The sequence below is a fragment of the Panthera pardus genome, unplaced genomic scaffold (assembly GCF_024362965.1).
Source record: "Panthera pardus isolate Hobbes unplaced genomic scaffold, ASM2436296v1 HiC_scaffold_25, whole genome shotgun sequence".
Taxonomy (NCBI): Eukaryota; Metazoa; Chordata; class Mammalia; order Carnivora; family Felidae; genus Panthera; species Panthera pardus.
The window spans coordinates 88,056,742-88,081,920 of NW_026526821.1; the positions used below are offsets into that span (position 1 = coordinate 88,056,742).

General features: G+C 44.2%; 1 protein-coding gene across 4 annotated transcripts in view; it reads right to left on the reverse strand.

The window, feature by feature from the left end:
• Positions 1-13,746: 13,746 nt before the first annotated feature.
• EXOC6B (exocyst complex component 6B) overlaps positions 13,747-25,179 on the reverse strand; it is a 613,936-nt gene continuing 602,503 nt past the window's right edge. For all 4 annotated transcript variants that reach the window (XM_053890818.1, XM_053890816.1, XM_019441650.2 and 1 more), the window contains exons 21-22: positions 18,618-18,730; positions 13,747-14,527 (exon numbers count right to left, since the gene is read on the reverse strand). In XM_053890818.1, coding sequence (XP_053746793.1) covers positions 14,401-14,527; positions 18,618-18,730 — 240 coding nt within the window. In that variant the 3' untranslated portion in view covers positions 13,747-14,400. The remainder of the gene's footprint in view (positions 14,528-18,617; positions 18,731-25,179) is intronic.

Consider the following 25,179-nt stretch of genomic DNA (forward strand, 5'->3'; position numbering starts at 1 on the left):
CTGATCACTTTAGTCTATGCTGGAACAAAAGCATTTAATAAAATTCAACACTAATTTCTTATAAAAGCTTGCAATAAGCTAAGAATAGAAGAAACTTTAACCTCATGGTTCACAACTAAACATAGAAGCATTTCAATTCAAGCAAGGAAAGGGACCAATCCTAACCATGACCTCTGTTATTCCACACTGTGTGACTGTCTTAGCTAATTAAATTTTTTTAAAAAGTCAGAAATGCAAGGGAAAAATCAAAAGTATGAATCTAAGCAAAACCAATGAACAAACAAAGAAAAAAGAGACAAAAAGACAAATACAGAGAACGAACTGGTGGCTGACAGAAGGGATATGGGAAGGATGGGTAAAACAGGTAAAGGAGATTAAGAGTACCCTTATTGTGAAGAGCATGGAGACATGTATAGAAGTGTTGAATCACTATATTGTACACCTGAAACTAATGTAACACTGTGTTACTTGAATCAAAAAATAAACCAGTAATAGTATAAATATAAATATAAATATATAAATATATAAATATAAATATAAATATAAATATAAATATAAATATAAATATGAGATAGCTCTTGAACAACTTCCTTGATTTCTTTCACAATAATTAAAATTTTGGGGCTTTCTCTTCCTTTCTGGGTCAACTTTAGCAATATATACTTTTCTGGAACCATCAGCCATCCTTAAGTTTATGGATTTATTTCCATATAATTTACTTATATTTCAGTTATTTTTTAAAACTGCTTTTAAAATTCCCTCAAGTCTGTGGTTATTTCCATTTTCTGATTCTTAATTTTGTCCAGGAATCAGGAAAGTATTTATAATTTCTTACATTCTTTTTCCTTGATTAGGTTTGCTTAGTGATTTACCTATTTCATCCCCCCGCCAATAAATAGCTTTTTGATTTAGAAAGGAATAGGACATTGTCATTATTACAGCTATTAGGACTGCCTACAATACAATATCTCAGGGAATCAACTAAAAACCTATTAGATCTATAAAAAGCATGTAATAACTTGCTCAGATACATGACAAACATATATATAATCAACAGCTTTCTTATATGTTAGCATTTATAAATTTGAAAATATAATTTAAAATATATAATGAATAATGTGAATATTCATGTGAATTTACATGAATAATGTGAATACTGTGAATTCATGAATAATGTAAGATTTCTGGGAAGAAAGCATAAAACTTTATGAAAGAAATAAAAGAAGACCTAAATAGAGACTTACCATGTTGGGATGTCAGTTTCTCCAAAATTGGATAAACTCAATGTAATCACAATCAAAATCCCATGGGATTTTATAAATGAAATTTCACAAATTAATTCTAAAGCTCACCTGTGATAATAAACATACAAGAATAGCCAAGACATTTTTGAAAACGATCAATGATGGGAGACTTTCCATACTAGATATCAGAACATATTTTAAGATATCAAAAATTAAAATAGTCTCCTATTAGCACAGAAACAGACAAATACACAAGTAGGATATGGAGTCTAGAAAGAGACTCATGCATTGCAAATCAGTGAGGAAAGGACTGACTACTAATAATAGGTGTTTAGGACATTCAGATGGCCATTTGAGAGAAAAAAAGTTTAAAGCTGCATCTCATATAATCCTCAAATAAAATCCAGATAGATTAAATACCTAAATGTAAAACAAAACTAAAATATTTTTATAATCTGGGGGTTGATGATGGCTGGGAAAGCCTTTCTAACCAAGAAACAAAACTCAGATGCTTAAAGGAAAGGACTGACAATTCAACTGCATTACATTTCAAAATTCTGTACGATCAAAGCTAGTACAACCAATTAACAATAGGTGAATGGGAAGTTATGGGTTAGCAATTCTGAAACTGTATAGTGGGCCTGAATGAATATGTAAATGGCTGGTAGATGGTGGGAGCCAGGTTCTTATCATTGGAGAGAAGGAAAGGTTAGAATTGTCCCTGTGGTACTGGATTAGAGTTTGAAACATCTGTATAAACTTATATATGTATATGTATATATATATATATATATATATATATATATATATTACATACATCATATATTATACACACAAACACACACACCATACACACACAGAGAGATGTATAGATACAGAAACAAATATAGATATGTGTGTGTACACGGGTTATTATATAATAAAGTATCTAGCTCTGTCTGCTGAGAGCCCATAAACAACACCCTAGTAGCAATGAGCACACTAAGCACCCAGATCTTGGTTTCTAAATATCATTTTACCATAAAAGGAGCTAGAGCTCCATGAAGAATTAGTTAATTCTAGAACTGGAACAGGAAAAGTACAAGATAAGCCTGGAGCATCTTGTAGTTTCATAAATCAAGGAAATGTTCAAATAAATGAGACGATGGAGGTTTTTCAAAGGTAGACAGGAACCAACCTGAAAGAGCATTACAATGGCCAAAACTGAGCAAAGAAATAGATAACATGGTGTTGAATTATAACCCAAAGTAAAAATAAATACAGAAGTCCCAAGGATAGACATACAGATTTGAGAGTGGGATAAAAAACTAAGAGTTCAGAGGCACCTGGGTGGCTCAGTCAGTTAAGCGTCAGACTTCGGCTCAGGTCATGACCTCATGTTCCTGAGTTCTGTCTGTGCTGAGCCAGCACAGAGCCCACTCCAGATCCTCTGTCTCCCTCTCTGTCTACCTCCTCTGCTTGCATGCTCTCTCTCTCAAAAAGAAAGAAAGAAAGAGAGATAGAAGAAAGAAAGAAAGAAAGAAAGAAAGAAAGAAAGAAAGAAGGAAAGAAAGAAGGAAGGAAAGAAAGAAAAAAAGAAAGAAAGAAAGAAAGAAAGAAAGAAAGAAAGAAAAGCATTTAAAAAATGAGAAAATAGCTTAAAATAGGTGCAAAAACATGTGCATGAGTCCATACCGAGATAAATAAATGATTTAAGTAAATTGAGGAGCCAAAGCTTTCCTATACTAGAATTCCAAATAATTTATGTAGATACATTTTCTAGGAAGTAAATCTTAACCCCCGCCCCTCCCTGTCACATCTCAGTGGGCTGCAATTAGTGACTTGCTTCTTTTTTTTTAAATGGTTTTATTCATTTTTGAGAGGCAGACAGAGCGCGAGCAGTGGAAGGGCAGAGAGAGAGGGAGACACAGAATCCGAAGCAGGCTCCAGCCTCTGAGCTGTCAGCACAGAGCCTGACGTGGGGCTCGAACTCGAACCATGAGATCATGACCTAATCCAGTCTGACGCTTAACTGACAGAGCCACCCGGGCGCCCCAGTGACTTGCTTCTACTAGAGTAGGGAAAGGGATAAAGAGTCACTTTACAGTGGAGAAACCTGGCAGATGCTGTTACACCCAAGTATTCAAAGTTCACGTCACTAGTGATGTCATGTAACTTCTGATATATAATGAGGATGTTTCACCTCTGTGGCATTCTTTCAAAAAACCTAGAATCCCTGTCTATTCAAGAGAAATATATCAGATAAATGCAAATTGGAGGACATTCCGTAAAATGCCTAACCAAGACTTCTCAAAACTGTTAAGGTCAAGAAAAGTAAAGAAAGACAGAAAAACTGTCAAAGACCAAAGGAAACTAAGGAGCTGTAGCAACTAAGTGCACCATGGTATCCTAGATTGAATCCCAGAACAGAAAAGCTGGTGATATCCCACTGAAATCTGAGTTTAGTTCATACTAATGTACCAGTGTTGGTTTTTAACATTTTCACAAATGTATGTGGTGATATAAGATGTTAACAGCAGAGGAAACTGGGTGAGGGCTGTAGAACTCTGGATCAATTTGCAACTTCTCCATAAACCTAACATTATTTCAAAATAAAAAGCTTATTTAAAAAATTAAGGGAAAGACTAGGAGAAAATATTTGTTCATCTGTAACAAACAAATACATAGTTTGCATCGCGTGGCTCAGTGGGTCAAGGATATTGTGACAGACCCACTACCCTGACAACATTCATTTCCCTCTGATTCACAGCTGACAGGACTCGGATTGGCTCAGATCCCTTGTCTCCTGCCCCTAACCCAGCTCCATTTATCTTCTCATTCATACGTACCGTTGGTTCTTTCCACACAATTTAATAAGCATATTTTATGCAAGAGAAACTCTCTTAGGATAAAACTGTGAACAAAACACTGTTTTCATGGAGCTTACAGGGAATAAACCATAGTTGATCTAAACCAAATGTGATCATTTTCCTCCCTTTGGCTGTGATAGTTTTTGGGGGTGGTCATATGGTTCAGTTCTGCCCAATAAGATGTAAGAGGTTGTAATGTAAGGAGATCATTTAAAATAGTAATTCAAGTTCAAATAATTTTGAGAACATTTTACATAATTTTAGGGAAGCAACTCCAAATCTACAGAAAGGTGGAAAGAAATCATGGTCTCCTAAGGAAGGAACAGAACAGATTTGGCCCACACAGGCCTTTATCTCTTTGCCTTTCCTTCTTCCTCCTGTTCCTTTCCTCCCGCCTAAAGGTGGATGTAATGCCTGCAGGTGACGCAGCTGTCCTGTGCCTGTGAAATGCTCAGCATGCTAAGCACGACAGAATAGAAAGACAAAAAATGCCTGGGTCTCTGCTCTTCAGCTGCTCTAGTCCTGTATGCTTATGCTTCACCATCCAGAATTCTTAGGATTGGGAATATTATGTAGAGTACAAATCTATGTATTTGTAAAAACATCTCAACATTTTGAGATATTCATTTCAGACTGAGAAAAAGAGATTAGACTTTGGCGCACCTGGGTGGCTCGGTTGAGTGTCTGACTTTAGCTCAGGTCATGATCTCGCAGTTAGTGAGTTCGAGACCCACATCCGGCTTGCTGCTGTCAGAGCAGAGCCCGCTTAGGATCTTCTGTCCCCCTCTCACTGCCCCTCCCCCGCTGTGTTCTCTCACAGATAAATAAACATTAAAAAAAAGAGATTAGACTTTATAGATGAATCAAAAGGCTACTGTGTATCCTGGGGGAACCTCATCTCCCCCCCCCCCCCCCACTCTGCAGAGATGGCTACCACACTGAATTTGGTGTCTGTCATTCTCATGCATGTTTTCAAACTTGAAGTTCTATCATGCTGTTACCATTCTGCCACTTGCATTTTTATTCAAGAAAATTAGGGGCGCCTGGGTGGCTTGGTCGGTTAAGCGTCCGACTTCAGCTCAGGTCATGATCTCATGGTCCGTGAGTTTGAGCCCCGCATCGGGCTCTGTGCTGACCGCTCAGAACCTGCAGCCTGTTTCTGATTCTGTGTCTCCCTCTCTCTCTGCCCCTCCCCTGTTCATGCTCTGTCTCTCTTTGTCTCAAAAATAAATAAATGTTAAAAAAAAATTAAAAAAAAAAAAGAAAATTAAAAAAGTTTGTTAGTGTTGGCGAATGTAGTTGTAGTTCATTTTAATTGCTATACGGTCTCTATTAGATGAATATATCACAATGGATCTCTTCTCCCATTGGTGGATATCTAGGTTATTTCTTTTACTTATTTATTTCTTTTTTTATGTTTATGTATTTTGAGAGACAGGAAGCAAGCAGAGAGGGGCAGAGAGAAGGGGGACAAAGGATCCTAAGCAGGCTCTGTGCTGACAGCAGAACCGGAAATAGGGCTCAAACTCACAAACCACGAGATCATGACCTGAGCTGAAGTCAGATGCTCAATCAACTGAGCCACCCAGGCGTCCCACATTTCGGTTATTTCTAATCTTTCATCATTATAAACAATACTAGAAGGTACAGTCTTAAACATGTCTTCTGGTGGCTAGGTTTCTCTAGGGAATGTTCTCAGAAGCAGAGTTTCTGAGTCTTAGGATATGCACATCTTTAGCTTTACCAGACACACACCCATAATACCTTGTTCAAAACTGTTGGAGCCAAATGTGGTTCATAATAAGAACTGTTTGGATCTTAGAAGGGCAGTATGGTACATGTGCCATGTATCAGACCCTAGCAGGGCTTGGGAGAAGTATTCCATAAGCAAATATATTACTTTTTCTGTGCTGAAAAGTAAAAATATCCACATTAAGTGTGATAAAGACCATAAATAGCCTCCCATCAAGTTAGGTTTTACCACCAAATATGTTAAGAAAGAACTTCCAGTTTTCAGGGGTTTTTTGTTTTGTTTTGTTTTGTTTTTTGATTTCTGAATTGCAGATAAGGGATTTGAATCTGCAGCACAAAACTGCTTTAGAAAGTAGTTGTATTAAGAATATCTCTTTCCACCACCATTTCTCCCTCTCCTCATCAACATTGGTTAATATCAGACTGCAGGACTTTGCCAATCTGATAGATGTTTACACCTTACTTCTTTAAGTAAAACAAACCAGAAAATGTAGAATATGGAAGGAGAGATCTCACTTACGACAGTAATGAAAACACTAAACATCCGTGGTTGTACTAAATAAGAAATGTGAAGATTCCAAACGCAGAAAATGTTAAAACTGTTAGAGGAATCTAGATGTGATGAGTAAACGGACAGATATTTTTCACAAATGCATCGACAATGTTATACAGATGCTATTTACCTGCAAATTATTCTATAAATTCAATGCAATTCCAATCAAAATCACAATAGAACTTTTAAAACTTGAAAAAGAGAATTATAAAATTACCCTGGAAGAATAATTATCCAAATATTCAGGAACAATCTGAAAGAGAAAAGCATGACGTAGGAAGGGATTAGTAGGTATTAAAACAGACTAAAAAGATATGGTAATTAAAACAATATGGTAATGGCTCAGAAATAGAAATGATCATGGAACAGTAAATAAAGTCCAGAAATAGGCCCAAGAATAAATGGGAATTTAATATATGATAAAGATGATATTGACAAATTAATCAGAGATTCTGTGGGACAACTGGTCAGCCAGTCAGCCATTTGGTGTGGGGGGTTGAGGGGGGTGGGGGGAGGAAAGCTGGGTCACTGCCACATTCTCCTATTGGAGGGAGTGTAAATTGGGGATTTTCAAGAGTAACACACAATTTCTATTAAGATTTGTAATACTAACGACCTTTAACCAATCAATTCCACTCCTGAAATTTTATACTATGCAAGAAGGCAAGGATGTATACAAGAGTCTTGCGATATTACTCACAATAGTGAAACACTGGAAACATGCCAGATATTCACCAACTCAGAATTAAATAAACCCCAGGTACATCCATGCAATGGAAGTATTCATGGGCTTCAGAAAGGAAGAAATCCCATTATATTGCCATGAAAGATGTTTAAGATACGTTAAGTGGGAAAGAAGCCCGCAATATAAAATACCAGGATTCAATTTTTTTGGTGAAAAAAGTATCTACATATTCAGATGATCTGAAAGAACATCACCATACTGTTAACAGTGATTCTATGTGGGAAATGGAATTAGGGCTCAGTATTTAGACACCCACATCCACATCCACACATGCACGGACACACTCCTTCACCACCACCACCACCACCACCACCACCAGGAGCACACCCTGCCTGTCAGGAATTAAACTGCCATTTTGGTTTCTCACCTGACGCGGTCTGTTTTCAACCTGTTCCTTACTCCACAGCATACCAAGAGTGGGGTAGTACATGGCTGTAGAGAATTTTAAAACCATAACAAAACTGACCAAAAGCTACTTTGTTTTTTATTCTCAATCCCCTTCCAAACCAGTGTGGGCCACAAGATATTCCTCCCAGCAGGGAGTGCTGCTTTCCCAGCCGCACCCCCCTCGGTAGTAACTGTCCCCACTGCGGGTGTGACTCATTTGGTCAGGAGTGCCCAGGTGCCATTTGCTGGGCAAGGTGCCGCAGAGGATTCAGACAGGCATGCCAAGTCATTTCTGCCTCCGAAGAGCTCATTGTCAAGGAGCATCAGACAAGCTCCCGGTTCCTAGAAATCATCGGTGTCCCTAGGGCTCAACTTCCTGCCCCCATGACCTGCCTCCCCATAGCAGCCTCTCCTCCTGCTGCTCAAATGGGGGTCTATGCTCACTCCTCCCCACCTGATGCCTTCATGCTGCCCTGCACCTGAGGCCTGTTTCCCCTCAGACGTCGGAAAAAAAGGAATCTGAATTTTTGATCTTCCTTCTCCCGTGCCCATCTTTGCCTCCCTTCACCTCCAAGGTCCATATCATCACTTAATCCTTCACTTTGCTCCTGAGATTGACAGCCCGAAAGCCCCTTCCCTAAAACCTTGGAGACATATCTGGGAAGAAAGAGTGAAATGGTTGCTCGGAACTGGCTACCTGAAAAGCCTTGAGCTGGGCAGAGGCCGCTTTCCTGGGCCCGAGGAAGTGGTGTTTCCCTAGCAGCCTTCTCTGGAGAAGAGGTTCACTGGAGAGGGCAAGGACTTACTCCATCAGCTTTAAAAATGAGCACTCCATGGAATAGAAAGAAAGAAAAGCCATCCACCCGGCTTAACCTGAGCCTTGTAACAGAGAGGGGAGTGTGTAGGGAGAACAAGAGGGAGATCTAATTAATTACCCTTAGAAGCAAAGGTAAAAGTTGAAGATTACGAGACCCATTTACAGGAGGAAATAGACCCATCATTGAGCCTAGAGAATGGAAGGATTGTTTAGGGCCAGAAAAGCGTCTCAATGTTCAGATTCCATTCCTTTTCTGGAGCTTTGGAGAGAGGAAGGTCATAGCTTGGGCCTGGAAGATAACACTAAGCAGTGGGTTCAGACTGGGAGGGGGCCTGTTCTCTTGGGTCTAGTTCTGGGCCCACATCCTGCCCCCACCCTGAGGGAACAGGAGCTTCAATCCTCTCTGGGAGTTGATGTGGGCTGGCTGGTGAAGGGGAGCCCCCCCGTGAGACAGGCCCCTCCATTACCATCACAACGGCTGATGTCACAGACCCCACAAAGCAGCTGGGGCCCCAAGTGCAGGGTAACCCTAACCCCAGCAGTGATTGAAACAGATAGAGGGGTGGCTCTCCCGCACAATGCCCAGGCCCCCACTCCTCTCCTCCTCCTCCTTGCACTTCCTCAAGAGCTTTTGTCTTCTGGTCCCCTGGGCTGTGAGGCTCTCTCATTCCCGGCACATACTGCCCATTAAATTCAAAACTGAGGCCTCTGGGGAAAGGGTCTGGCACTCTCTCTCCCTCCCCTTATCTCCCGCTAGCTGTTCCCTATCCTCACCTGCCTGGTCCGCAGATAAGCCTAGCTGTGAGAAAAGGGGCATGCTGGTGCCTGCTTCACATCTGTCCCAGGGTCCCCACCTCGCACCCCACCCTGGACACCCCACCAGGGCTACTCCCTCTCTGGATAAGGCCTGGGGCGGTGGAACCATGCATCAGTCAGTGCTCGGAAGCTATAGGAAACGTTCTGAGGTGAGTCAGGTTCAGTTTGGCTTTGAGGGTCCATGTATCTACACTGGACTCTCCCCAACCAGCTGGGAGGCTCCGTATTCTCAGAAGTGCAAGGTCCTCAGGCCGGCCTCAGTTACCATAACCTGGCTGTGTAGAAAAAGCCAGGAGTGGCTGTACCGGTTTTTAGGTATGACCTGAGGTTCACATGGGGGCTCCTGGAAAAGGTAGGAGGCAGAACTGAAGGTCTTGAAAAATCTTCCAGAATTCTATGAGGCAGGGAGAGGAGGCTCAGGGCGTCTGGCTTTCCCTCAGGAGATTTGGTTATCATTCAGTATTTAAGTCCCGAATCTTTCTTTGACAGTGATGAGAGCCACGCACTTTCTATCCAGAAAAAAATGGGTGAACGCAAGCTGGTACCCACACATGTGCACATACGTGTACACTCACACACATACACATATTCCACGGGTTCACGAACCCCTGGTTAAGAACTCCTGAATTCTAGTACCAAGTGTAAACTCTGGCACCAAAGAGAGAGCGGAGAATGTTCTAAGTGGTGGTGAGGGGGCAGATTCTAGCTGAAGAACTGGATGTACCCTGAGTCACAGTTGGCTGATTCGAAGGGCTTGCACCCATTTTGTGTACAGGAGCTCCGGAGGCCTCATTACCATCCACCCTGCGCTGGGCTTGGAGAGGAGAAGCCAGGAGGCAGAGAAGCTCTGGACACTTCTGTCCAGTGCTCAGCCATGAGGAATGTTGTGGAATTGGAGAGGAAGGAGGGGAAGGCCTTAAACAGTGCACGTGCTATGGCTAGGAACTGGCGAAGCATCCTGACCATCCATGACTCCTTCACACTTGACAACCACACTGTAAATTAGGACTACTTTTCTGTTTCACTGATGAGGATTATGAGATTGAGGGAGGTAACTGGTCAAGGCCAGCTGGCTAGTAAGTGGCACAGCAGGGACTGAAACCTGGCTACAGTAGTCAGACTTGTTACTGAAGGAATTTTCCCCATCCTATTCTCATGGCTTCTGAGGGGGCAGGCAGACTGGTGCTGTTACACCATTTCTGGCCTTATTCCCCATGCTTCCGTGAGGAACCTCCCAGCACATGCATAGGCTCAGGCCAACTTTTTACTCTAATGTGGTCTGTGCCTAAGATACTCCTACAGCTTAATACAATTTGAATTTGAGTCCTTCAAGGCCCAGCTACTTAATGTGCTGCTTTCTCTCTGCTCTCTTCCCTGACCAGACCCATTCCTATAGCAGGCCGTGGTGCCTGCCCCTCTCCCACACTGAGCTCTAAAATCGGCTCATTTCACCCCTTCTCCCAGCCTGGCTTTGTTCTGGATAATCCTCCATCTTCCCGTTCTGACTGGGAGCCTTTCTGTTGCCGGGCTGGTGTTCAACCCATCAGGCCTCAAGTTGCCTAGCCTGGTGCTCCACGTAAATCAGGCATTTCAAAAGTTACTCGTCTTGATGGTGATGATGCCAGCGTTAACTACATAGACAGGAAGATCTAACTCAGTAGTTCGGGACGTTTCAAAGGCTCCTTGCCCTTGTCTGGCAGGCAGGCTTTCTCCCCCCAGCAGGCTATTGCCTGCTCTGGTCCTCAGTCCAGTTGAGGGGGTGCATTGGCTGTCATCCAGATCACCAACCATAGCTGCACTGTGCGAAAGGGGCGGAAGAACAAAAAAAAACCATGAGACAACACCGTGGCTTTTGAAACAGGTACATAGGCTCTCTTGTTTAATAGCAGTTAAGAGAGGAAAATGTACAGGAGGAATAAACATGCTCTTTCCACACGGGAGGTTCCCACTAACCACGAGGCCCATCTGCATCAGTAGCTTTACTAGTGAGTTTTAAAGAAAAAAATTCCCTTTAGAGTTAAAAATGGACTCTCCTAAATTTCCTCCATAAATGTACAACTATTTGTGCAAAATAAAAAGGCCATTTCCAACACATTGGTGAAAAGTAATTGCGGATGCAGGCGAAGAGAAAAAAAGAGGCAGTTGAAGCAGCCAGGAGGAGAGTCCTGGGAGAAAGGAGGCCAAGGTAGGGGGGGATTTCTGTTAGCAGGCCCCAGGGAGTGTCGAGAGGCTTTATGAGGAAGGTCATGGCCACTGCCAATCTTGGGGATAAAGGGCTCTGGGTCTGGGGCTTGCTGAGCAAGCGCTTGACAAGTGTGCAGTGAAGCTAGGCTGGCTTTGAGGCCTGAGAGGCTGTTAGGCCTGGTATGCAATGGAAACACTGGGGAGCACTCCCTGGCCGTTGGACATTTCTTCTGTCAACAGGGACTCTGCTGGTTCCAATCTCTGGGTCCTGTTCTCCCCCTCCCCCCGCCAACAGCTTCATTTACAGTTCACTCAAAGAGATTTCCTATGAATGTTGAAACTATACAAGCCACCTGTACTACTTCTGAAACCTACTAGGGTCCCAAACAAGAACATCCCTCTAGAAGCATGGACCAGGTTTTTCCAAGAACTTGGTCAAGAGTCATATTAACTAGAAGGCCGGGAGGCTTCTAGCCACCTGTGTTCTTGCCCCCCTTACTGAGGCCCACTGGGGCACCTACCTATCTATCTCTGGGCACTTGAGGCCAGATCTTAGGAATCTGATGGGCATGGGCACATGTGCGTGAGTCCTCTCAAGGGCTGGTCCAGCTAGAGGCCTATAGGCAAAACTGAAAATTCCTACTTCACCAATTCAAACAACTTGGACGCTGCGGGTCCCTGTTTTTTGACCTTCTCTTGCCCCCCCAAGAGGGTGTCTCTACAGACAACTCAGTAGCGGCATGTTGGTTTCGTTAGAGAAGACTAAAGGCAGACTGAGAGGGAAGATGAGATCTACCAAAGGGTCCTCCCTAATAAGTCTTGAGCTTGAGTAAGTGTTTCCTTTAAAGGGACTTCTGTGTACAAGGTGCAGAGGAACCCCCATTCCTCCACCTTGTTCGCCTTTCCTCTACAGCAGTCTTTCCAGGGTACATGTTTGAGACCGGACCAGCAATGATGACTCAAAAAAGACAAAAAGTATGACCTGCTTAAGGTTCTCTCCATTCCACATCCAAGTCTCAGTGCACAAAGCTGAAGGAATCTTGCTGCAAACTGGGGACTAATAAAAGGCGTATATTTGGAGCCCTTCTTAAGCAACAGGACTTTAGATTCGTGTAATCATTTCTTGCTCCTTTTCAGTCAAGTCCAGGGCTTGGGAGATGGCATCTTGGGTCTCATTCCCATGGCCCCCTGCCATCCCTTGCCTTTTGAAGTTCTGGGTGGCAGCATTCACCTGGACCCTCATCCTAAGACCCTAGGCTAACCACCTAGGTCTCAAGGTGAGCTTCAGAAAGATTCTCCAGAGCTTACACGCAGACTCGTCTCTCCAGCTTTGAGGAAGCCTGCATGTCTGTGGGCATAATCTCTTCCCCTTGGTTTTCAAGTTGTGATGGGATATGGGGGGCTGGGGGGCTGGGGTGGGGAATGAAAAAGGAAGCACTGCCCTCCCCAGAAGCAACTCAGTAGCTGACAAAGGTAGTGAAGAATTTTGCTTGATGCGTCTCTCCACCCACTAATCCAAGCTGGAAAGGCCTGTGTGGCTTATTTGTCATTGTCTGGTGATGCATAATTATATTCTTGCCAGTAGCCACAGTAGCATCTTCCTGAAGAGTCTTCAAGTCCAGGTTCCTCTGACTGACCTCACAGCAAAGCCCTTGTGTCAGAAGCCCGTCTGGGACAGCGGACACAGCTTCCAAGCTAGCTAGTCCAGGCTCGCTTTGCAAACTCCAGAATTTGTGGGGTAGGATTACAGACAATCTTTCTCAGATGAGGCCAAAAGATGGTTCGGGGGATCTCAGGAGAGGATGGAAGGCTTAGGCTTGAGTAAGAAGAGCTTCAGATCTAGGATATGACTTAGTAAGGGACAGCTGGGCCAGAGGTAACAAACTACTAGCCATACTTGGCCCTGTCTACTTCATGGTGACGTCTCCATCCCTAGAGGCATCCTGTCCAGCTACGGCTGCCCCCAGTGTGCAGAGCTGATAATATTTCTTTGAAAGATGGTGGCCAGGGAGCTGGTTTTACAACACAAGGAACACTCCCAGGTAATCTTCAGGTTTTACCTAAGGGTAGAGTAAGGGCCATTTTCAGGCTTCTGGAATCCGACTTATCTCAATGGATAAGTCTACTTATCCGACTACTGAAGGAGGCCAAGTCTCTGTGAAGATCTATGTTTGAGACCTTCAAACATAGGTCTCAAACATAGATCTTGTTGATCTATGTTCTGAACCAAGTTCCCTGACCCTGAAAGAAGAAAATGAGAAGAATGGGGAAAGGACCGAGGCTCTGATTCCATTCACACTGGTTTTCAAGAGCCAATACAACTCCTTTTGGTGTGGAGCAACCTGCAGTTAGTCATGGGGTCCAATTAGTACCACTGTATACTCAACTCTGTCTTGCCCTAGAGAAATCAGCAATAAAAGACTGGGTCAGATATGGGCTAAAGACACTGCCATCCTTGGGGAACTGGAGTGAAGCTGTCATCTGGCCACATGCCATGCTTGTTTCCCAGCCAGGGAAAGTTGGTGGACGGAGGAGATACGAACCTCCAACACAGTGTGCTGGTTTCCATACACTAAACAGTAACGTCTTCCTGGTCCTCTCCTTGCATCATGAAGAATCAACCTCACCTATGTGGTGAATGGGGCACCCGGGAGTAAACAGGATATACTTTATTACCTTTTCGCCTACTCACCTTACCTCCCAGTGCCAAGTACCCATTTTGTTAGTGTCGTTCCTGAGCCCCAGACCTAGGCTCGAGAGCCATGGATGAAAGGTGGTTCATCATACTGGGATTAGTGATATCACCATCTCTAGGATGATACAGACAGTATAGTGTAACTTCTCCTGAGCCCCAGCCTAGCAACATCTCACGTACTTGCTTTATCTTGTGCCTCTTTTTCTATAGGGAAAGGTTATGCGAATACTGTACATAGGTTATTAAAAAAATACATTTGCTCTCTTTGAAGAAGAATGCACAAATGCAGGGCCAGCCAGGGCTGGGTCCCAGGCTATGGGGCTATAGTGAGCAGCCTCTGTGGGCCTGAGGCCAGCCTTCACGAATGGTGGCTGCTGATGAGTCCCCGGAGCTGCTTGGCCACAGTGTCAATCAATTTCTGCTTGTCTCGCTCATTTTTCCGAAACTGTGCAAACATGTTGTTCTTGCGGCTAGTGTCCTTCATCCTAAACACGGAAGGAAAGAAAGAGAGCAAAGTGTTTGAGGAGACAATGGTAGAAAGAACTGGCAGGAGGCAGGATCGCACAGTGTATCTTACCCTCCACCCAGAGTTGAGAGAGTGTAGAATGTTTTCACTGTCAGGCCCATACTTACCTACTTATTCAGGAAGCTGTCCATAGCCCTCCCAACTTCGGTCACCTTTGGAATCAAAAGTCAAAAGCCAGCTATGGGAGAGCCAACCCCCTGATCATCCATACCCGCGCTACCTATTTCCTTCCCTTCCATCTCCAGCTGCGCACCTGTTACAGGTCTCTGGGGCATGCTAAAGCCCTGGTGCTCAACAGGCTCTTACAGGATATCTAGGATCCACTTAGCATCTCATGAGCTTATGAAATCTTGCTGGGACCTTAAAGCTGGTATTTGAAAGACAGGGCAAAAACATACTCTCAACTAGTAATTCCAAGAGGATATGAATAACGAAAAGCCACCATGTGTTTCTAAACTTCACAGGCTGTTTACTCTATCCCATCCCTAACAACACTAAGGGCTTCAATGATCTTTTTTCTTTTGTCTCAGACTAAGGACCCAGAGGCAGTGAGGTGGCTGAGTGTGTGGTGCTGAGGAGAGCAGGTGGGCCATCCTTTCACTTGATGAACCGGAACTTTAGGGAAGAGAAGCCCCTGAGGACTCAATGTCTGTCTATATCCTCAGACCTTTGGTCTTTGCAGGGCTTTCTATTCCTGGGTCCTGTTAAAGCTCCAGAGGTGGCATAGTCTTAGAGTACAAACCATGGGCAGCTCTGGGCAACAGTTGTGGTCAGACGGAGAGACCTAACAGGAAAGCATGGATAAAGTCAAGGCCAAGCTGTGGTTTCACAGAAATGCCCAGGTCTGAATAAGCCATTGTGATAGAATGTGGGAATCTGCTATTCCCTGCAGAGAGTCCACAACCTCTGACATCTGACTGTTAACTCTGGCCTCAGTCTCTGCACACTGGGCCTCCAGCCCACCCCTAGTTCTGGTGTTAGAGAATTAAGAACACTGCCCAGACCAATTTCTCCTGGGTCTTCATGACCACCCCCCCGGAGATACAGCAGCTCTCTGACTTCACAGCTCCCTGGGCTGCAGGGACACAGGTCAGAAGAAGTGGGGGGAAGGAACCTTGGCAACCCTAGTAATCAACCCCCAGGTATACGTCCAAGGGCCTTTGGCCCATCGCCAATCCTGGCCCATCTTTTCCTGTGGGGTGGCTCTTGTGCAGAGGGGCAGCTTTGGGGCCAGTGAGTTAAAAGGCCAGAGATCCCACAAGGGCATATAAATGAGGTCAGGAGGTCGTGACGAGCACCAAAGCTGTGTGGTTCTGGCTGACACCGACGGCCACAAATGAATGGAGACTTCTCTCACAGATCTAAGCTTAAGGGCCTTAAGGCTGGAACTACTCAAGCGAACTCAGAACACTGAGTATAAGATACACCCACCCACATGGGCAGGTCTGTGCTTGGAGGTGAGGAAGAAGCAGAGGTGATGGAGGTTGGTTGAAAAGAAAGCACGCGGGTCTCAAGGCTATGATGATTACTGTATTTGGTCCCTTACACATTAATTATACCATTACATTTATGGAACTGACCTGGCTTTAGATTATATATATCCCAGGGAATATGCTATAAATCTAAGTAAAAACAACACAAAACAAAAAAGAAAAAAAGGAGGAAGAAAAAAACGCTCCCTATATGTATGGGATATTTAACATCCTATGTGATCATTAATTTCAGGACTCCTCCAAGCCGCCCAGAGATGGGGAACCAGAGTTGGCTTTCAGCTCCCATAGGAAGCTCTTGCAATAAGGTAGGAGGAAGGGAGGAAGAAGACCCCTGAGCCTCAGAGTCTTGGAGTTCTTGGCCCTTAAGGCCTGGAGTTGGGATTACTCAAAAGATAAACTCAGGTGCCCTGAAGGCTGACGGTGGCATGCTGGTTTGTGCCCTGGAATGCTCCAAAGCCAAAGGGGAACCCTCCTCGGGATCCTGATCTACTTTGGCTATGGCCACCTCTCAATGACACAGGAGCCTCTTCTCTTTCCTGAATGTCCTCAGCAGGTCTTTGGTTCTTTTCATATCTCACCCTGCCAAGAAGTGCCAGGTTAAAAAGCGGAGACTGTCAAGCTCTGGTGGTACATCTGGCTGTGCAGAAAGCAGGAAAGGGTCAGGGAAAGGGACTGGTTCCTATGAGGCTGGGAAATAGGGATTTTAGTGATCGGCGTGGCCTATGGCCCTACTGGGTTTGGAAGGAAGCTTTTAAACCCTGCTGACTCCTAGGGCTAAGCACGAGGCTTTGTTCCTGTTAGGCCTCCAGAATGCTACAGACAGGCTGATGATTTTAGCCTATAATTGATCCACAGAAAGTGGATGAGGCAATACCTCTTAGATCTAGGAATTCTCAGGAGCAGACAAGTAAAGGACTACTGAGAGAAGGAACTGGAAGGGAATCCCACAGCCCATTTGGACACATAGTGAATATGACATCTAAACGCCAACTGAAAAGCCAACATGTCCCCAATTCAGCTGGGATTAGGCCTTGCCTCTAATAAAAAATTTTCCACGGGAGGCATAGGCTCCAGATCTTAACGCCATGGGCTTCAACCACCAGGAGGCAGGGAAGACTGCCGAGGAGCTCGCTTCTGTCAGGGCTGAGTTTCAAGCCCTGCGCTAGCAAGAGTATTGAGTGGGCCAGGAAGCTGAGTGGGAACAGCCCTTTACCTGGCGCCAGTGGGGGAAAATCCCTGCTGTGACCTCCAGCCCCATAGGAATTGGTATGCCAAGGGTCACTCTGAGGACCAAGGATCGAGGAGGCAGCCAGCCAATTGGCACCAGGCTAGTTTAGTAGATTAGTGTGTCAGGGTGGGGACAACTCACAGGGTAGGGATTTTAGTGTAGTCATTAGTGTCAATGAGGAAACCAGAAGGACTTGCCTCAAAGTGATGGAAAAGGCCCAAGTGAATAATATACTTACTCTCTAGATATCCTAGGGAGGAAGGTCATTGGGAGAGAGAATCATGGGAAACAAAGTTAAAATGGAAACATCAGTCTGTCTTGGCCTGGAGAAAGCTGCACTCTGGGCTCTTAGTTTCTTGGCTGCAAACACATCCCTCTACATCCTGCTCTTGCTTACTTTCCAACTCCTCCCCTTCTCTCCCACCACACTGCGTAGTAGGGAGAATACACCTTAACCTTTTCTTCTGCTTAAGGCTCCATTCTGACCTCCTAGATGCTGGTCCATGTATCCAAGTTCACATACAGCCACATAGGTACTTGCTGTACTACTTAGATGCAGGGTACTCTTCCAAGAAGCTTCGAGGAAGCTAGGAGTTAACAACTGTGATGACAGGAAAAAGCTTCCCCTTTCCTTGGATCTTGGTCTCTGGCCTGCCAGCTCTCAACTAGGTTAGCAAAAGCCAGAACTAGGCTGCACAGCAGATCCCGGCATCTGGTTGATACACTGGTTAGCCATGGGATGTTCTGGAGACGGCTGACCCAATCTTAGTGGTAGCGCCTCTGTTGGCCAGTGACTGCCCAGAGCAAGAAGGAGACACCTTCTCCAACACAGCTTTCTTGAGACAGTCAGCACAGTAAGGCTCGACTCTGGCAGGGAGTGGGAGGGGTTGCTGGTGAAGGTTTCAGTAATTCCAAGAACTTCTCTGCTAGAAACCGGATCGGGTTTCTTCGATGGGGCTGTTCTGCCCATCATCCCCAGACGATTGGGGCCAGTCTCATTCTATTCACCAGGTGGCCTCTGACCAAGCTTAAGGCATGGTTCTTTCTTCTCTTTCCATCTCTAGTTAAAGAGATGTTGCCCCTTTAAGCTCCAAAGTACTGCCAGAGTCCACGTGACCCATACTTGGCCTAGCTTATTGGGGGTTCAGGAATTAAGAGGCTACAAGAAGGCCAGCCTGCCAAATCCAATGATGGAGACTGCTGGTAGCACTTATGGCAACTTCAAGAACAGGACCTCTCTGCTGTCTTTTGAAGGTACTGGCAAAGAGAAAATTATCCCCGATACCAACCCCCACTTCCCAGCAGAGACCGCTGGACTAGGTACTCACTTCTCAAGCAGGGTCAGTGCTGTCACTGGGTTTACCCGGAGGTACTTGCAGTTGGGCTGACCATAGTCAGCAAGGTAGGTTGACCAATCCCACTGGATGAAGAGATCCAAAAGCTGTAAAATATTCAAACCCACCCCAGGGATTAATCAGAAAAGACCAACCAGGATCTCAGAAACCCCTACTATCCTTCACTACCAGCTAACAGTAGATCTGGAAAATAAAAATAAAAATGTAATAAGAGAAAGCATGGCTAAAGACTGTAATGCAACTAGGAAAATAAATGAGTAATCATTGGAAGGCAGAGTCACCTCTACTATAAGTGCTGTAATGTTGCTAAGACTACATGCCAGCACTTAGCTCTCAGAGGCAGGCTGAGACTGAATCAAAACACAAGACTGTAGGGGCGCCTGGGTGGCTCAGTCGGTTAAGCATCTGGCTCTCGATTTCAGCTCAGGTCATGATCTCATGGTTTGTGAAACTGAGCCCTGCAATGGGATTTCTGCTGACAGTGTGGAATCTGCTTGGGATTCTCTCTCTCCCTCTCTCTGTGCCCCTCACCCACTCGGGTACTCCCTCTCCTCTCTCTCTTTCGAAATAAATAAACTTAGCAAAACAAACAAACAAACAAACACCACCACAAGACTATCATAATAACCGTTCATTAATTTAATAAATACTTAACAAATGCTTTCCATGTGTCAAGTGGCATTCCACATGAATCTTATTGCTAGAGAGACTGCTTAGAGGGCCACATATGTAACTGTATAAGCTTTGAGGTTAAAAAGGTATGAGTTCAAGAACCAGTTGCATGACTTCCTGAACTGACTTTGCCCAACTTACTCAGCTGATACTGTGAGATAACAGAAAATACATATTGGTCTCTGGCCCTGGTTACTGGTATAGAGCTCCTAAAACCCTTGTAATTTCCTAAATGATAAGAACACTACGGGCATCTCTTGTCCTGATATTGGCCTTTGACCTCTGTTCTTAACACAGATCTCTTGAAACCCATGTAATGTCCTAGGTGATAGGAGTGTCTTTTGTTCTAATGAGGTGACCCTGGGGGGCTTCCTGAATAAGGGCTGGTCACTACTGGAAAGATCAAACAATGATTAGAAGCTTGGAATTTTCAGCCCCACCACTCATTCTCTTAAGAAGGGAGAAAGGCTGAAAACAGAGTTAATGAGCTATCATGTCTATGTGATGAGGTTTCCATAAAATCCCAAAAGTACAGGGTTTGGAGAGCTTCCAGGTGGTGAACATGTGGAGATTTGGAGAGAGTGGTACGCCTGGAGAGACCATGGAAGTTCCTTCACACCCTTTTCCCTATACCTACACTATAGCATAGCACACCTCTTCCACCTGAATGTTCCTAAGTTATAGCCTTTTCTAAGATACCTGTGATCTAGTAAGTTCTGGGAGCCACTCCAGCAAATTCAACCTAAGGAGGGGGTCAAGGGAAGCTGCCGTCTACAACAGTCAGTCAGAAGCCCAGGTTGACGACCAGGTGGTTGCTGTCTGAATTGCGGGGAGGGTCTTGGGGGAACTGAGCCTTTAACTTGTGGGATCTGATGCTGTCTGTGGGTAGACAGTGTCAGAATTGAGTAAAATTGTAGGGCACCCAGCTGGTGTTGCAGGGACTTGCTTGACGTGGAGAAAAACGTCCAAGCATTTGGTGACCAGAAGTGTCAGAAATGAAGTGTTTTGTGTAAGTGGTAAAGGAGACTCAGAGGAGAAACACAGTAGGAAAAAACTGAGTTTTTCCCTACATAGGGAGCAAAACACTGAGTTTTTCCTTTACAGACACAGACATATACACATACCTATAGTGTGTAAACAGGGCACAGAGACAACACGGAAACACTGGACCAAGGTATAAATGGATCCTGTAGCATTATGGGAGCAATCCATGTCGCACCTACGTGGATACTGGCCGAATAGATGGAACCCAGAGCCATGATAGGTCACGACTGAAAAGTGGGCTTAGCCCAAGATTGAGGGCACAGAATCTGGCACTGGGATCAGGAGGGTTCGAGCGGAGCACCAAGAGTCATGAGTGCCAACAACTGGATGCCTAGAAGAAGATAATGAAAGCACTCTGAGGGTAAATGGAGTTCTGAGTCTGGGAGAGATTCTGACTTAGAGAAACTTAAATGAATTTTGTCAAAGGCTTTCCTTCCCAGCCAGATTTAGCCTCAGGTTATCACCCTAACAAATATTTAAAAGCTGTAACTGGGTAAAGCCAAAAAAGAAATCATTGCATTTCTAAGGTAGGAGTGATGAAAGGGAAACTGTTGCCTCCCCTCTCTAAGCTTCTAGAGGGGGCAAAGTCCTGTTCTCACACTGCTGCACAGCAGGAGGGCCTTCTAAGCAGTCTCTAGCAATGGGATTCATGTAAAGGCCTTTGAACTCAAGACATGTTCCTGGGTCTCCCTTTCTGAGAGGTAACTGACGATGGAGACAAGTGGATGGCTGTCTCTCTGTGCAGAACAAAGACAAGAGAGGCCTAGAGTCAAATCCAATGCCAGGGCCTGGGCTCTAGGCACACCTTCCTCCCCTGTCTGTCTTCACTGTGCAACTGGGCAAACAGGCACTTGTGGGCCTTGCCCTGCTTGGCCAGGCCTCCTCTCCCGTCCATTCTTTTAGAATAGTTGTTATAAACTTCCTTAGGCAGAACAGGAATTGGCTGAAGTCCCAAGCCTAAAACCGAGGAAAGCCCCTACACCCTTAGCCAAGAAAGGGATACTAAAGAGAAGAGGAGACGGGGACAGAGATGAGCAGACAAGTCAGTCACTCTAGGCTGGCCTGTCCCCAAAGGGCCCTCTCAGACCTCTTTCAGGTCAGGCCTATTTTAGTTGGCAAGTAAAAGGGCTTCTACCACTTCCTTTCACTGCCCCAAGGCCTCACAGAGCTCTGCTTTAGAAGAGAATTTTCCCTGACTTCCTACTCTAACTGTGGTATTTCTGTCCTATAGTACCCAAACACCATGCAAGATAGTTCCTCTTTACCTGCTCCTAGGAGTGCAATAGACACTCGTTCTAGTCCTCCCAGTACTGTGTTTTACAAATATAATTGTGTTTTTCCCCTAAATACCAGGAAAAAAAATTATGAAAAAAGACAGCATTCTCTTAATTAAAATTTCTTCCCGGAAAAATGTAAAAGACCTTGGGGAGCCTGTTATTGTTTGCACCCTAGGGAACTAATACAATAAACTAATAAAAAAAAGTGAATGAATAACAAGTTGAACTGGAAACATTTGAAAACCTGATTTCTTAAAAGTATTTTTGGTATTTTCAGATGTGTATACATATGTGCATTTAACAAAACTACCTTCTCTATTAATGAATTCTTAATTTCTGTGATGGAATTAACGCTATCAGTATTTTCTGATTTATGGCACAGAATGCCATGTCTTTCTGGTTGATGATGCCTGGGCAAATCACCAGTGGGGTGGGGAGGGTGGTTCATGATTTAGCTCTACAGTTTTCTATTTGTATCCTACTGCCAAAGTCTTTCAATGCCAGTACTGAGCCTAAAAGCTCTGGGATGACAAGCTACTTAATTTATCCCACTCTGGGCATGAAAGCTACACAACTCTATTAAGATCAACCAGTATGAGCTGTTGATCACACTCTGGGTCTGTGTTGCTTTCCACAGTCCTTCAGGGGGCTGGTGCCCAGTCTTATGGCCTCCTCTGGGAGAGCTGGAGACTGGGGAGTGTGGGGAGTACTTAACCAAGTTAGCTGCATGGGGCACAGTTTGGCTGGATCCCATGAAGTGTTAGAATAAGAGATCAAGAGGGGCACCTGGGTGGCTCAGTCGGTTAAGCATCTGACTTTGGCTCAGGTCACGATCTCGCGGTTCATGGGTTTGAGCTCAGCGTTGGGCTCTGTGCTGACATCTCAGAGCCTGGAGCCTGCTTCGGATTCTGTGTCTACCCCTCCCCCACTGGCACGTGCATGTGCGCGCTCTCTGTCTCTCTCTCTGTCTCTCTTTCTCTCTCAAAAACAAATCCCTACTTGGTTTTTTCTGGTGCTTTCTTATAATAAGATTTAAGACATGAATTTTTGGCCAGAATACAACCGAAATGATGCTGTGTACTACTCCTCAGGGGATCACACCTTGAGGTATACACTGTTCATCTGTCTCTCATTGGTGATATCAATTTTGATCACCCTATCAAGATGCTGTCTGATTTCTCCCTGCCTAGGTATTATGTTTTCCTTTGCCAACTAGTCAGCAATGGAGGAGACAATCTAAGATCATGCAGATATACAGCTCCTGATTAAAATTTCCCCTCAGATTTAGCCATTGAAGAATCCATTGAAGATTCTTGTCTGATTCAGCTTTACTATGATGGTTGCAAAACGATGGCATTCCAACTCCACGCTTCCCTCCACATTTATCAGTTGTCACTCAGCATTTCTCCCTCACTAACTTACGCATTTATTTATGGCATGGATTCATGAGTTCCCATTTTTTCAATGGCTTATATTCATCACTATACCTAATTAATTATTTCAGTGCTCAAACTGTCCCAGATTTGGCAAGTGGGAGCGCTTTGAGCTAGCGCCTGTGTCCCTGTGATACTTCCTTACCTTCTGGCATAATAAGGTGTTTGTTGCAGGCTTGTCTTATATCTACTGTGCCCCAGCCATCAGCCATTTCTCTGAGAGGCCCTGGTTTCTTTTAGTGGGAATGTTATAGAGACCAAGATTTGGGTGCTAAGTATGCCTACTGCTACTGTAGCAGCTTTGTTCATTGCTGCTGGGGGGCAATCTGTGGGCAGTTAAACCCTTTCAGCAGAGCTGGGAAATACTTGCACGTAAATATACATATACATACATATGTGTGCACACACATATACATGTGTGCTTCTATAAGCATGTACACATATATACTGTAGAAATCACGAGTTTACACTAATACCTCCAATTCAAATCATTCTCTCAGAGTTCTTTCTCGCCTTCCTCTATTCCGTACTTGTGCATGCTTTCTTCCACAATAAGAATCTTGGCTCTCAAGAACATCATCTCTTTTGTGAATTTGCTCCATCCTATCGTATATCTAAAATAGGTTCAGAATTATTTGTACATACCACTACCAAAAAAATTGCAATTTGCCATCCCAACTCAAGACTGGGTGTACAATCAAACAAACACTGTGTTCCTAAGCCACTTGGGTTAGTTCTTCATTTTCCCTTGGGTCTAGTTATGGTATTCATCTAAATGCAACCGGGTTCTTTTGTTTCCACTTGCTTTTAGTTCTAGGCTCCTTTCTACCATCCTTGTTAATTTAATTTTTAAATATGTAGGACATTAACATGCTTCCAAAAGTCAAAACTACAAAAAAGCTAACTCGGAGAAGTATTGTTCCTTCCCTTGCTGTATTTCTTTTACCCCAATTTTTCCCATGCCTCACTGGTAACCAACTCCATTGTTTTTGGGCCTGTCCTCCCTACGCCTCTACTTGTAAAGATAGGCAGAGGCACGGACGCTTTCTAATTTTTCCTTCTCTCTTTCACAGGAAGTAGCATATTAAAAATGCATTCTAAGAACTCTTATTTCTTGATATTTGTAAGTAGATGGTGGATGGAGAAGAAGAAAGAGGAGGGTCAGAGGTGGAAGACTGAACTGAAGATCAGTGTTCCACAGTCTTTATAGTTTGAACATTACCTTGCAATTCTTATCATAGCCGCATGCTACATGTTATTATTTACTTACCATTTTTTCTTTGTATTGATTCCTGTTTTATCATAAGAAAAATGTAAAAGAACATTTTACATCACTATCATAAATGGGAAACCATTCTTGCCATAAATAGAAGATGACTCAAATATTAGTGTCACAATGAGATGTTCTGTTTGTCATCACAAAAACTAAAAGGGGACATGATTTAGTGTTTCCTTACAACATGATTTAGTGTTTAATGGTGCATCTGGGTACTACCTAAACCTGTATCTTGAGTACTGTGATGTCTTCTGTACCTCCAGCATTTTATCCATACTAGGGTTTAGTTTGTGACTTCAGCCAAGAGTTCAGTGATGCCTGTGTGCCTGGAACAGAATGAAGTGGTCTATGTGTACAAGGAAGTACTTATAACAAAAGTTTCAGTCAAGTATCAGTCTTATTATGAAGGAAGATCAGTGTTTTCTTTTTAAAAAATTTTTTTTAAATGTTTTATTTTTGAGAGACAGAGAGAGACAGAGCACGAGTGGGGAAGGAGCAGAAAGAGAGGGAGACACAGAATCCGAAGCAGGCTCTAGGCTCCGAGCTGTCAGCACAGAGCCCGACGCAGGGCTCGAACTCACAAACAGTGAGATCATGACTTGAGCTAAAGTTGGTGCTCAACCGACTGAGTCACTCAGGCACCTCAAGACCGGTGTTTTTTTATGCATGGCTTCTGTGTCTGGGGCTGGTCAAGAGGGTCCATAGCCAAGGGTCTGCTTTGGCTGGGGAGGCCTAGCAAACCTGGATGGGCTGGAAAACTTGCTAACACAACCACAAGGATAGTTCATTTTTCTCATAACCAGGTATCTTCCTTAGTTAGTGGGTTTTCCTGT